This window comes from Rhinatrema bivittatum, chromosome 8, assembly GCF_901001135.1.
Source record: "Rhinatrema bivittatum chromosome 8, aRhiBiv1.1, whole genome shotgun sequence".
In the NCBI taxonomy this organism is placed as follows: Eukaryota; Metazoa; Chordata; class Amphibia; order Gymnophiona; family Rhinatrematidae; genus Rhinatrema; species Rhinatrema bivittatum.
In genome coordinates, this window is record NC_042622.1 from 130,151,464 (window position 1) to 130,166,507 (window position 15,044).

At 46.5% G+C, this 15,044-nt stretch overlaps 1 protein-coding gene across 1 annotated transcript in view; it reads right to left on the reverse strand.

Moving 5' to 3' along the window:
• Window positions 1–14,801, reverse strand: part of COL27A1 (collagen type XXVII alpha 1 chain) — a 104,661-nt gene extending 89,860 nt beyond the window's left edge. The window contains exons 1-2 of the mRNA XM_029614246.1: window positions 14,739–14,801; window positions 13,927–13,980 (exon numbers count right to left, since the gene is read on the reverse strand). Coding sequence (XP_029470106.1) covers window positions 13,927–13,980; window positions 14,739–14,768 — 84 coding nt within the window. The 5' untranslated portion in view covers window positions 14,769–14,801. The remainder of the gene's footprint in view (window positions 1–13,926; window positions 13,981–14,738) is intronic.
• Between the last annotated feature and the right edge of the window lie 243 nt (window positions 14,802–15,044).

Below are 15,044 nucleotides of genomic sequence, written 5' to 3' on the forward strand. Positions count from 1 at the left end.
AAAAAACCAGTTCATTCTCCGCTCCCTCGCTCCCCGATTGGCCGGCCAATCGGGGAGCGAGGGAGCGGAGAATGAACTGCTGCCTTCCCTCTGCAAGGGAAGGCGGCGTGCCTCATTCCCCGTCTGCTCTCAGCAGTGGGCGGGCCGGTCACAGACCGTAGGCGGGCCGGATTCAGCCCGCGGGCCACCCCTTGCCCAGGTCTGATCTACATGGTAGTGCTGGGCCTTGATATGGAGACAGAGGTGCTGCTTGTGATTAAACTGGAGAGAGCTCACCGCTCCTTGGGCCAGGCGCGTAACAATCGGCCGCAAGACATCATCACTTGCTTTCACAGTTTTCCATTGAAGGAAAGGGTGTGTTGCATTTTTGATAAATCTGCAGATTCGGGAAGGGGAAGGAAAGGGTGGTGTCTTAGCGAGATGGCCTTACTCCTTGTAGGAGAGAGAGTCCACGGGGATGGTCGGTGGACAAGATATGGAATGGAATGGGAGGGAGGAGAGGAGGGGGCAGGGGGGAATAAAAGAGTTTTATTGAATTTGGAGAGTGGGAGAGGTCTTCTGGGAGCAAGGGTTGTTGGTAGTTGGCTGTGAGGGTCTACAGGGGGGACAAATATGTAGGTGGGGAAGGGGACAGTGCATAATGGTAGGGGTTTTGAAGACTGTATCTATAAACATGAAAGGTTTGAACTCCTCAATTAAAATGAGACTGTTTTTCCAGGATATGAATGTTCTTAGGGAAAATGTAATATTTTGTTAGGAAACACATTTGTCCAAGTGCAAAGAGCGATTGCTATGGAATAAGGCTTTTTCACAGCAATATGTTTTATCAACGTGGGGTGGGCATATTATTTTCTTGAACTCTGGTAGTGGATGTACAAGCTGTGTTGAGTGATGTTGAGGGCAGATATATTCTCCTCAAGGTCATGATAGATGATGAAATATATACAATGCTTAATTTGTATGTTCCAAATTCTGAGCAAGGACCCTTCTTAGATAATATTTCAAAACTTCTGGTGACATGGGCAGAGGATATCATATCATTGAGGGTGATTTTAATATTACAAGATACCCTCATCTAGATAATTCAGGTCCTGGTGTTGGGGGATTGAAAAAACATAGGCAGTCTCTTAAAAATCTCATTGCAGATCATGGTAGATATTTGGAGGCTGTGGAACCCTACAGTTAGGAATTTTACTTATTACTCTCAATCTCATAAATCCTATTCATGGTTTGATTACTTTCTTATAAATAAAGCACTGGTAGGCCAAATAGAGGAAGCCGATGTGGATAATATTACATGGTTAGACCATGCACCAATATGGGTGTCTTTGAAGATGAACTGTAGGAAAAGAAAATTAGGTCTTACCTTTGATAATTTTCATTCCTGTAGTACCACGGATCAGTCCAGACTCCTGGGATTTGCCCCCCCTCTAGCAGATGGAGACAGAAGTTTACAAACCAAAACTCCGCCTATAACTAGGCTGGTGCCACCTACAGTCTGGCAGTATTACTTTAATGTCAAAGCAGGATGAATCCCACGCAATCACCAAACTAACTATATACAGTAACCTAACAACAGTAACCGGCTCAACAACCCCCAAATGGGACAAACAGAACCCAAGCCACTGAGTACAGAATAGATTGGAATGATGTGTGAATGAGAGCAAAAAAGACAATAAGCACGGACTCTCCGTTCACATACCAGAATAAATGGGTGGGACTCTGGACTGATCCGTGGTACTACAGGAACAAAAATTATCAAAGGTAAGACCTAATTTTCTTTTCCCTGTACGTACCCGGATCAGTCCAGACTCCTGGGATGTACCAGAGCTGTTCTCAAATAGGGTGGGATCCGGAGAGTCTTGCTCTGAGCACCCCTGCACCAAAGTCCCCACTGTCCGGGGCCTTAACATCCAGTCAATAATGTCGGGCGAACGTATGTAAGGACCTCCAAGTTGCTGCCCTACAAATTTCCTCTGGGGATATATGGTGGCATTCCGCCCAGGATGCAGCCTGGGAACGCATAGAATGTGCCCGTAAACCCTCTGGGAGAGGCTTACCCTGCAACAGATATGCAGAACTGATAACCTCCTTCAACCAGCGAGCAATGGTAGTTTTGGAAGCAGCATGACCATGCCTAGGACCACCCCAGAGCACGAAGAGATGGTCTGAGACCCGGAAAGCATTGGTGACTTCTAGGTAACGTAACAACATCCGACGGACATCCAAACGGTGCAAGTCCTTGGACAAGGGATCCGCCTTATCCAAATTGGGAAACGAAGGAAGTTCCACTGTTTGATTTAATGGAAGGCAGAGACAACCTTAGGCAGAAAGGAAGGTACTGTGCGAATAGACACCCCCGTGTCTGATATTCGTAAGAAAGGCTTCCGACAAGACAGGGCTTGTAGCTCAGAAACCCGTCTTCCCGAGACAATCGCCACCAAAAACACCACCTTCAACTTCAAATCCTTTAAGGTGGACTTACGAAGAGGCTCAAAAGGAGCGCCGCATAATGCCTTCAAAAACAAATTCAGATTCCAAGAAGGGCAAGGCGTGCGTAACGGTGGACGTAGATGCTTAGCACCCTGGGTGAGACGCCAAAGCTACACCATGGATCCGACCGTGTAACGATGCCAGAGCCACCACCTGAACATGCAAAGAACTACAGGATAGGCCCTTTACTAAACCATCCTGAAGAAAGAGTAAAATCTCGGGCACGGATGCACTTATAGGTATCACGTTACGCGTAAGACACCACGTCTCAAACACCTTCTAGACCCGCACGTAAGACAATGACGTAGACACTTTGCGGGACCGCAGAAGAGTAGTCACTACCGCATCCGCATACCCCTTAGCCTTCAAACGGCGCCTCTCAAAAGCCATACCGCTAGACAAAAGCGCTCGACCTGATCGAAACAGACGGGCCCCTGATGTAGAAGATCCAGTACATACGGAAACCGAATGGGCTCTCCTACGGCCAGGTTTCGGAGATCCGCAAACCAGGGATGGCGTGGCCATTCGGGAGCTACCAGGACCACAGCCGCCGGATGCAACTCTATGCGCCTCAGAATCCGACCGAATAGGGGCCACGGGGGAAAGACATATAGGAGGATATCTGTCGGCCATGGCAACGCCAGGGCATCCACGCCCTCCGCCCCCATTTCCCTGCGACGAGCGAAGAAGCGCAGAGCCTTGGAATTTCTGAATGTTGCCATAAGATCCAGGGCAGGCGTCCCCCAGCGGGTGCAGATGAGACGAAATGCGATGTCCGCGAGTTTCCACTCTCCGGGATCTAGGCGATGGCAACTGAGGAAGTCCCCCTGAACGTTTTCCACTCCGGCAATATGCGAGGCCGCAATGCTGCTCAGATGTCGTTCGCCCATTTTATCAATTGTCGGGATTCGCACGCCACCGGTTGGCTCCTGGTACCCCCCTGCCGGTTGATATAGGCTACTGTGGTCGCATTGTCGGACAGAACTCTGCTCGCTTTGCCTCATATCAACGGAAGGAAGGCCCGGAGGGCCAGGCGGATCGCCCTAGTCTCTAAGTAATTGATGGACCAAGTGGTTTCCTGTGGGGACCACATCCCCTGGACCGATTTTCGGAGGCAGACCGCTCCCCAGCCGGACAAGCTGGCATCCGTGGTGACCACTGTCCACTCGGGGACCACCAATGGAACCCCTCGGAGTAAGTTGCCTGGACATAGCCACCAATCCATGCTGGACCGCGCTGACTGCTTTAGCGGTAACGGTAGATGAAATTGTTCGGACACCGGGTTCCACCGGGAAAGTAACGCTGACTGTAAGGGACGCATATGAGCGAACGCCCACGGAACCAATTCCAACGTCGAAGTCATGGACCCCACCACCTGAAGGTAATCCCAGACTATCGGCATGGGCTTGGCTAATAAGCGCCGAGCCTGGTTCTGTAATTTGATCATGTGTTCCCATAGTGAGATATACCATTCCCCGACGAGTGTCGAACAATGCTCCCAAAAACTCCAGGGTTTGGGAAGGAACCAGGTGACTTTTGGCCGTATTGATCACCCAGCCAAGCTTTTGTAACAAGTGAGTCACCCGATGAACTGCCTCCTGACAGAGCTTTTCCGACTTCGCCCGAATCAGCCAATCGTCCAGATACAAGTGGACAAGGAAACCTTCCTTGCGAAGATGCGCTGCTACAACCACCATAATCTTGGTGAACGTGCGAGGCGCGGTGGCCAGCCTGAACGGTAACGCCTGGAACTGATAATGCTGACCCATCACAGCGAACCTTAGGAATCGTTGGTGATCCGCCCGAATTCTGATATGAAGATATGCCTCTGTGGGATCCAGGGAAGCGAGGAACTCCCCCTCTCGCACTGACGCGATCACGGACCTTAGGGTCTCCATACGAAAATGAGGTATTCGTAGACACCTGTTGACGCTTTTTAGGTCGAGGATCGGTCGAAAGGTTCCTTCCTTCTTTGGTACCACGAAATAAATGGAATACTGGCCTCTGCGTAACTCATGCGATGGAACTGGTACAATCGCGCCAAGGTCGCGAAGTTGTCTCAGAGTGTCTCGTACCGCTCTTCGTTTTTCGGAGAACCCGCAAGGCGATACCAGAAAACACTGGCGGGGCTGTCATGCAAAATCTAATGCATAACCTCAACTTATCACCTCTAGGACCCATTGATCCGAGGTTATCCTGGCCCACTCCCCGTAAAACTGAGACAGTCTGCCTCCGACTACTGGCACCGGGGGGTGGACCGGCTGCACATCATTGTGAGGGCTTACCACTTTGTGGAGTCTGACCAGCCCCTGGCTTGCCAAAACGGCACCCTCGAAAGGACTGCGAGTAGGACTGCTGTTGGTTGGCACTATGACGAAAGGAGGAGACCGACCCCCGCGAATTCCGAGGGCTCCGCCCTCCCCGAACACGGGCCCGTGACGGAAAAGACCCTCTAGATCTAGGCCTGTCCTCCGGAAGTTGATGGATCTTGTTCTCGCCAAGCGACTCAATCAGGTCCTCCAATTCCTTTCCAAACAACAACCTACCCTTAAAAGGTAACAAACCCAACCGGGCCTTGGACGACACATCCTCCGCCCAATGGCGAAGCCAAAGCAACCGTCGCGCTGACAACGCTAAAACCATGAATCTAGCTGACGTGCGAAGTAAATCATAAAAAGCATCCGCACTATAGGCAATCACAGCTTCTAAGCACCCCGCCTGGAGTGCTTCCTCCTGTGAAAGGGATTCATTGGCCAGCAACTGCTGAACCCACCGAAGTCCCGCTCGCAAGGAGAAATTACTGCAGATCGCCGCACGAATCCCTAGGGCGGAGACTTCGAATATCTTCTTAAGCTGAATCTCCAGCTTTCGATCTTGCAAATCCTTGAGAGCCGTACCCCCGGTAACCGGGATGGTGGTCTTCTTAGTGACCGCTGCTACCGCCGAATCTATCTTCGGGACCCTCAACAGCTCCAAAGTGTCCTCAGGCAGAGGGTAGAGCTTATCCATGGCCTTAGCCACTTTGAGTCCCAAATCAGGAGTAGCCCATTCCTTGAAAAGCAGATCCGAAGCAGAAAAATGCAATGGAAAAGCGGATGGTGGCCCTCTCAGGCCCAAGACCACCGGATCTGTTGACCCCAGTCTGGACTCTACCTGCGGTAAATGGATGCCCAACTCTGTAAGAATGACCGGGATGAGTGGCGCCAACTCATCGCGCCTAAAAAGATGTACGACTTTGGGGTCATCCCCATCCGTCCCATGGGAACCGCTCAGGCCATCTGTCAACCGCTCACCATCACAACCCCCTCTTGGGGGCTGGGATGGCGGGTCCTGGTCTCCCTGTGGTTCCTCTGGGTCATCAGTGTCCGTAGATGTATCATGAACCCCTGTGGAGCCCGCAGTCTGAAAGGCCGGGGCCCCCCAGAGGGATCCGACCCCGGGACAGACTTAGCTCGCTTCCCCAACCCTGACGGAGGGTCGGATCCTGCAACCCTTGAGCTCATTCTTGGAGCACCGACATGCCTTAAATGCCTTGTGCATTAAAAGGACAAACTCCGATGAGAATGAGGAATCTGAAGACCAATCAGCAGGATCCCCCTCCGGGATCTCAGTATCTTTATTACAGCGTGGACACGCAGGTTTGTCTCCCTCAGGGACCCTGCTTGTGGTGATAACCTCGGCGGTGAGTCCCGATCCCCCTGCTCTGATGGGGACGCGGACCCAGCCAGACTCGATGGCAACAAAATGGCGGCGAACCCGCCGCTGACTATGCCAAAATGGCGCCTGTTCCCGTGCTCCGCGGGAACTGGCTGGCTCTGGACCCTTGCTTGCTTCCCGGGGCTGCTGAACGTGACGGTGCTCAACCCCGAGCTCCACCCGGGAGCGAAGATGCCCCTTCGCCCCCTGAGACACAGCCGGAGCACAGGCTGTCCCGGGAGAGGTGTTGCGCCATGCCGCACGCGCGACAAGCCGAACGCCTCGGCATGCCCAACACGAGAAAGGAAAAGAAAGAAAAATTCACTCCGTGACGCAACGGCACCCCCAGCACACTCCCCCTGCAAGCGGCTGCACCGAAGATAACCCTCAGAGTTAAGCCAAGCAAAACAGAGAAAAAATAAAGAGAATTGACAGATAAATTTTTTTTTTTTTTTTTTTACCATACCAGTCTAGAGTTTCGCTGGCTCCGGAACCACCCGGGGGGAGTGAGCCGGGCTCCCCGGTGTCACCCCCAGTACAGCACACCAATGCTGGTAAGTGAGTAGACCTCACACGTCAGCGGCCTCAGGCACCAGGGGGGATGGTCCCCTCAGAACCTCACAACCCCCTGGGAGGCAGGCTAGTGGACCTGCAGGCAATCCACTGCGGTTCAAAACCTAATCTAACTAAAATTAACTTTTTTTTTTTTTTTTAAACAACTAACTAGGCCTCAGCACAGACTGTAGGTTTGCACCCTCTCCCCCTGCTAGGAGACAGAAGAATACTGCGAGACTGTAGGTGGCACCAGCCTAGTTATAGGCGGAGTTTTGGTTTGTAAACTTCTGTCTCCATCTGCTAGAAGGGGGGCAAAACCCAGGAGTCTGGACTGATCCGGGTACGTACAGGGAATGGGGGTATAAGATTTGGCGTTTGAATGACAGGCTTGTAGATGATAAGCTGTTACAGGAATCTCTTTTAGGAGATATACGAGAGTATTTATCCCTCAACAGTACCAATGAAGTATCGTGTGGGACTGTCTGGGAGTGTCTGAAAGCAGTGATTAGGAATAAGTTGATTTCACGCTTCTCTTTTCTCAAGAAAGAGAGAGAGAGGAAAAGAATATCGCTTATGCTAAAGGTTGCCAAATTGGAATTAAGTCATAAAAGGTCACCTGAGAGTCATAGATTGTAGAAACTGGAGGAAGCTAAACAAGAATTGCGCAAACTTGACCTAGACAAAATAACTTTTCAATTGGACTTAATTAAGCAAAGACACTGAGTTTGGTACAAGGCTGGGTGAGTGCTGGCAAGACAGCTGATTGAAAGGGCTACTCAAAATCATATGGCCTTTTCCATGTTCTGGCCATGTAATCTTTAAATCCTTTGTCATATCATGCATCCTGTAAATAAGTTTTTATTTTATTTAATTTTTACTTTGTTAAATTCGTTTAATCTTTTTTTTTTGTACGCTTCTAGACTTAACTCTGTTTTCACTATCCTTCTCGCCTACCTTGTTGCAATACTGTGCGATGCTCTTACCTTAAGAGCCTCAATCCGTATCCTGCCAGTTGTCCAATTTCCCCCCCCCCCCTGTTCATTGTAATTCTCCTCCTTTCCAGTTTGAAATGTAAACCGATATGATGTGTATTTTATTGTCGGTATAAAAAAGCTGTTAAATAAATAAATAAATAAATATCACCAAAATAAAAGATGTAAGGGTAATTTTCTCTATACTACAGGAGAGATTAGTGCAAGATTTATACAGTTTTATGAAGAGTTATATAACTCTGATTCACATATTGTCATGCAGGATATTGAGAAATATTTAGAGGGGATAAGTCTCCCAACTATCTGAAGCGTTCACAGAGAGACTTAATAAGGAAATTTCGGAATTGGAAGTGGCCCAAGTCATCAAGAGTTAAAGTGGGCAAATCACCAGGGCTAGATGGCTTTACCACCACATTCTATAAAACATTTCATTCAGTCTTAACTAAGGCATTGACCAAAATATTCAATGCTCTAGGAAATGGTATTGCCATTTCTGTTAATACAAACCTAGCAGGGAGGTCAGGACCCTACGCTTTGTGGTTCTTACCAACCTATTTCTCTGATCAATATAGATTTAAAAATCATAGCTAAGGTGTTAGCAGTTAGGTTAAGTATGGAAGCCCCCTTGCTTATACGCCCCAATTAATTGGGTTTTGTCCTGGAGAGATTAGCATCGGACAATGTCAGGAGGGTCTTAGAATTAATCTGGAAGGCAGTAAGGCACAACAGGGGAATTTACCAGCAGTTCTGTTAATGGTTGATGCAGAGAAAGCCTTTGATAGGGTCCATTGGCCATTTTTGTTTAGTGTATTAGAAAAAATGCAGCTAAGGAAGAATTGTATTGCCTGCATTAAGAGCCTATATGACACACCGTGAGCATGCATTAAAATCAATGAGGGTTACTCAGCCTCCTTTGAGGTAAAGAGAGGAACTAGGCAAGAGTGTCCATTGTCCCCTGTATTGCTTGCACTGTCATTAGAGTCCTTCACAGAGAGAATTAGGCAGAATTTACAAATCAATGGTATAACGGGAGGGGAGATTGATTATAAACTGACTTGCTATTCACATTCAGTAGGCTATTCACATTCAGTAGGCCAATGTATTAAGGGAAATGAGAAAATTTGGGAGGGGGGGGTGTTGGGATTAAAGATTAATGAAGACAAATTGGAGATTTTTAATATATTTATCCCTGAGATGCCATTTATGGAACTTTGTGGTAAACTTCCTTTTAAAATTGCCATGAAATGGGTGATATATTTGGGGGTTAACTTTGGTCCAAGGAATGAGGAGTTGTTTGGGTATAATTATGAACCTTCGACAAAGGAGGTTCAAAAAGACTTGGACAGATGGGATAGGATGGATTTTTCATGGTTGGGAAGAGTGGCTGTCTGTAAGATGAACATCCTACCACATTATTATCTCTTTCAGACACTTCCAGTGAAAGTCCCAGACAGCCTTTTGAAGCTTTAGCAGCGTAAGCTACTTTGATTCATTTAGAATCAAAGACCACCCAGGGTATCTAGCAAAGTCCTTTATCAAGGGATGCTAAAAGGAGGTCTTGGAGTACCTAATCTGTCCTGATACTATACAGTCGCTCAGCCGAGTGTCTTGCTACAATGGCACGTGAAAACAGTACTTAAACCTTGGGTAAATATTACCCAAATTGAGGTGGGTCTTCCTCCCTTGGAGACTAGGGTATGGCAGGGGGAAGATGTCGACTAAGGGGGTATTGCTCTTCTCTAGTTTAACTATGGAAGTTTGGGAGAAATGGAGGGGGAGGTTAGTGGGGGACAGGCGAGTATATCAGCGTACCTGATTTTTCTATAATAAGAATTTTAGCCAAGGGAAATAGCGAGATAGACAGGGAAGGGGATAACCAGCATGGAACAATTATAGTAAGGCCAGGGGATGAGGTCTATTGAAAAAATGCAGCAGACTTACCAGCTTTCCATGATTGATTGTTTCTCTTATAATCAGTCCACTATTTCTGGGCAGAAATGATAGGTTTGGAATTAAAGAAAGGCAAAACACTTTTTACTGCCTTCTGCAATTAAGGGAGAGGGCTTGAAAAAACAATTTCAAGGACATATGCATTGCTAAACAGGGAGTCTTACACAAAAATGGAATATCAGTGTGCATGGGAGACAGACCTGGGAGAGATCTTGGAGGATAGTAAATGGGAGCGGTGTTTCATGATTACGGTTAGGTCATCAGTTTCAGTACTTGACTTCAGCCAGACTGATTAAAATGTTCCCTTCTAGAAGTGATAAGTGCTAGAAAGTCTGTGGTTCAGTGGAGACCTTTTCCCATCTGTGGTGGAAGTGTCCAGAGGTGGGTAAACTGTGGGACGGGGTCTTATGATTATCACAGGATGTGATTGGGCTCTCAATCCCCAAGGACCCCAAAATGAATCTATTAAATATACCACTTGAAATGGGAAATGAGAACCAACAACCAACAAATTTTATAGCAATGAGATACGAGCTTACCTACTGGTGCCATCTTTAGCAGACGTGTCATCTAGAATTGAGAGAATTTACTATGTGGGGAAATTAATAGCCATTCAAAATGACAGATTGACTAGCTTTGAGAAGATCTGGAAACCATATATAAAGTGGAAGAATAAATAGTGAGGGAGGGTAGGGGGGTAGGGTGTGCAGTGCTTGCAGGTACTTAATAGTCTTGCTTTTGAAAGGGAATGCAATAGGGAAATCAGAATAAGTCCCAGCATGCAACGCAGTAAAACCAGAACTGGATCAACCTGTGCTGAAAATCTGGAGCCAGTTGGCAACCCTAGGTGTTACATAGGTGTATGAAGTCTTTTCCCGTATCTACTTGCTGATGTGTAATCCCCAGCTGTCTGTAACTACTATGAACACAAGGCCATAAGATATGCAAAACTTGGTCAGACCAAGGGTCCATCATGCCCAGTATCCTGTTTCCAACAGTGGCCAATCCAAGAAACAAGTACCTGGCTAGTACCCAAACATTAAATAGATCCCAAGCTGCTAATGCTAGTAACAAGCAGTGGCTATTTCTTATTGATTAACGGGTAGATTTTAAAAGGCCCACACACATAAATCCCGGGATTTACGTGTGCAGCCCGGCCTTGCATGTGCCGAGAGAATTTTCGAAGGGGCTCGGCCATGCGTGCAAACCCTGGTATGCGCATAAGTGCCAGGCCTCTTCGAAGGGGCGGGCTGGGAGGTGTGTTCTGGGCAGGGAGGGGCCAGGTGGGGGGCGGGCCGGGACAGCGCCATTGATCGCAGTCCTCAAGAATCGCATGCTGGCAGCCAGCTGACATGTGCAACTTACTTCAGCTTGGGAGAAAATTGGCGTGCCCATGTGCGCGCGCCGGGAAGTACACGCACATAGACGTGTGCATGCACGTTTGAAAATCTACCCCTAATAGTTAATGGACTTCACCTCCAAGAAATTATCCAAACCTTTTTTAAACCCAGCTACCCTAATTGCCTTAACCACATCCTCTGGCAATGAATTCCAGAGTTTAATTGTGCACTGAGTGAAAAAGAATTTTCTCTGACTTGTTTTAAATGTGCTACTTGCTAACTTCACGGAGTGCCCCCTAATCCTTCTATTATCTCAAAGAGTAAATAACTGATTCACATTTACCTGTTCAATTTCTTTCATGATTTTGTAGACCTCTATCATATCCCACCTCAGCCGTCTCTTCTCCAAGCTGAATAGCCCTAACCTCTTTAGCTTTTCCTCATAGGGGAGCAATTCCATGCCCTTTATCATTTTGGTAGCCCTTCTTTGTACTTTCTCCAGTGCAACTACATCTTTTTTGAAATGCAGCGATCGGAATTGCACACAGTGTGGTCTCACCATGTAGCGATAAAGAGGCATTATGATATCTACCATTTTATTCACCATTCCCTTCCTAATAATTCCTAACATTCTGTTTGCCTTTTTGACTGCCTCAGCACACTGAGCCAACGATTTCAATGAATTATGCACTATGACTCCTAGATCTCTTTCCTGGGTGGTAATGCCTAACATTGCATAACTACAGCAAGGGTTATTATTCCCTTGCACTTGTCCACATTAAGTTTCATCTGCCATTGGACATCCAGTCTTCCAGTCTCACAAGGTCCTCCTGCAATAACTCACAATCCACTTGTGATTTAATTACTCTGAATAATTTTGTGTCATCTGCAAATTTGATCACCTCATCATTGTACCCCTTTCCAGATCATTTATAAATATATTACAAAAGCACTGGTCCAAGTACAGATCCCTGAGGCACTCCACTATTTACATTTTTACACTGTGAAAACAGACCATTTAATCCTACTCTCTGCCTTCTAACCAAGTTGCAGTCCATGAAAGGACATTGCCTCCTATCACATGACTTTTTGGTTTTCTTAGAAGTTTCTCATGTGGGACTTTGTCAAACGCTTTTTGAAAATCCAATTACACCATATCTACCAGTTCACCTTTATCCACATGGTTATTCACGCTTTCAAAAAAATGCAACAGTATTTGTGAGGCAAGACTTCCCTTGGGTAAATCCATGCTGGCTGTGTCCCATCAAACCATGTCTATCTAAATGTTTTGTGATTTTATGCTTTATAACAGTTTCCATTATTTTTCCAGGCACTGAAGTCAGGCTCACTGGTCTATAGTTTCGCGGATTGCCCCTGGAACCCTTTTTAAATATCAGGGTTACATTGGCCACCCTTCAGTCTTCAGGTACAATTGATGATTTTAATGATAGATTACTAATTACTTGTAATAGTGCTTACATTTCATGTTTGAGTTATTTGAGTTATTTCAGAATCCTGGGGTGTATACTAGGGATGTGAATCGGCACCATTTTGAATATTGGCAATATGGCCCGCATGCAGGAGATCGCTCCCGGACCCCCGCTGGACCTCCAGGGACTTTTGGCCAGCTTGGGGGGGCCTCTTGACCCCCACAAGACTTGCCAAAAGTCCAGTGGGGGTCCGGGAGCGACCTCCTGCACTCGGGCCGTATTGCCAGTATTCAAAATTGCCAAATATTGCCAATATTCAAAATGGTGCCGGCGCTACCTTTGCCCTGTCACATGGTAAGAGCAAAGGGCCATTGGCGCCATTTTTTTTAGCGCAGCTGATGGCCTGGGAACGGGAGATCGCTGCCCACGGCCCCCCTGGACCACCAGGTATGTGTAAAATGTTTTGGGGGGGGGGGGTCGGGAGAGTGGGGGAGGCTAATGGGGTAATTTTAAAGGGTCGGGTGGGGTTTTTTTTTTTTATCGGCGCGGGCCTCACTAAAAAAAAATTAGTGATGTGAATTGGAATCGGAACCGATCCCAATTCACATCTCTAACGATCAGATTTCCCCCCCTCCCAGCCGAACCCGATCGTTAAAACGATCGGGCACACGATTCACATCCCTATTGTAATATTCTTATTTTGTACCTTGCTTGGCTGTTTTTGTGCTTTGGTTTGTTGTACCTTTAAATAAAATGTTTAAAAAATAAATCAAGAAAGATTTAAGCCTCTGATGCATCCAAAGCTTAAAAAATGAGCCACATGCTACAGTGTTTACCTGGGGCTTAAATGATATGGTAATGTCAAATAATACACCCAAGGTCCTAACCTGATTTGAAATAGTAATCTTATGATCTTTGGTTACCATTACCCACTCTGCCCATGTGCACAGGATTTTACTTCTATTTAGATGATTTTACGTCCATATCTATTAGAATGAATTAATATGCCTAGACTGCCCCGTCTGAGAATTACCCTCTCCAGCCTGGAAAAAGTCTGCACAAGCAATTCTTGGATGGGGCAGTCTAGGCATAGTAATTCATTCTAATGGATATGGACATAAAATCATCTAAGTAGAAGTAAAATCATCTCCTCCTACCCTATGGACTTTTCAATAATGAGTGGAGGAGTAGCTTAGCAGTTAGAGCAGTGAGCTCCTGCTCTTTGTGACCTTGGGTATGCCGCTTCTTCTTCCATTGCCTCAGGTACAAAACTAGATTGTAAGCCCTACTGCCTACTGCATCTAGATGAAATTTTCTTTGAAGTACTTGAAAGGTGAAATATAAATAAAGACACATTACTTTGCAAATGTATGTCCTTAACTGCAACCAGCCAGCCTGATTTTAATCAATTAAAAGCCCTGCTTTTTCTCAGATCTGAATTCTAACTTTATTATGAAATAAAAGATTTACCTGTGAGCCTGGTAACCCTGAGGATCCCATTTCGCCAACGGCCCCAGGAGGTCCCTGCAGCAATGTTACAAAATAATCCACATGGATATAGCAGTAAATATTCTAGTCTTGTCAAATGACTATCATCTGCTTGCATTGCTGGGAGAAATATATAGTCTGGGAAGGGCGATGCACAGAGAAAACAAAAGCTATTCTCCTGATAACTCCCTTCAAATTACTGTACCTTCTACACTGCCCTTGGGCCTGTGATTACTACGGTATGAGCACATTTGAGAGTATGTTATCGTGTAAGTATTGCCCATGGGTTTGTGGTTATTACAGTAATAGCTTAAATGCCCATCAAAAATGATGGGCCAAAATGACTTCATAAAAATGTCAATTTTTATTTAATTGCTACTTTTGGCTGTCAGCACATTCCATGGTAGGGTGATCATGACAGGTAGTTGCCTTGCTTCTTCCCCCTTCTCCCCCAAGGAGATGTGCCTTAGAGCATTTCAGGCAAAACGACAAAGACAGAAACTATTACATTAATGTAATGAATGTCCAGCTTCAGTGTTATAGTTTCTAGTAAAGGTATCATGCACACTATGCTATGTTGTTGTTTTGTGACCCAACTGATGTATTGTCCCTGCAATTTGGGCATCTGTGCATTAGGATCTGGGGTCCAGGATTTGTTGGGGTGAGTTTCTCAGGGTTATAAGAGGGGGTCCTACAGCTAAACTAAAGCCCATCCCCAACAAAGATGAATTTATACACAAGTCCACTGTAGAACAACAATACATTCCTTTTTAAATTTAGGGAAAGAGAATTACCTGTAAGCTAATCTCCCCCTTGTTGCCCATTTCTCCTTTGGGTCCTTCAGAGCCGCTGAAGCCCCTGAATCCTTGGAGCCCCTTGACACCTGTGGAGCCTTGTCTACCCTGCAGCAGATCAAAAAATTGTGCAGTTATAACATAAGACAGGCAGCAAGAAGGTACCAGTGAATGTGACACTAACCAGTAATGCTTCCTATCAAGCACAAGATTGCCAAACTGGCTCCAGATTTTCAGGGCATGTTGATCCAGTCCTGGTTTTACCCCATTGCTTACTGGGACTTTTTCTGATTTCCCTATTGCATT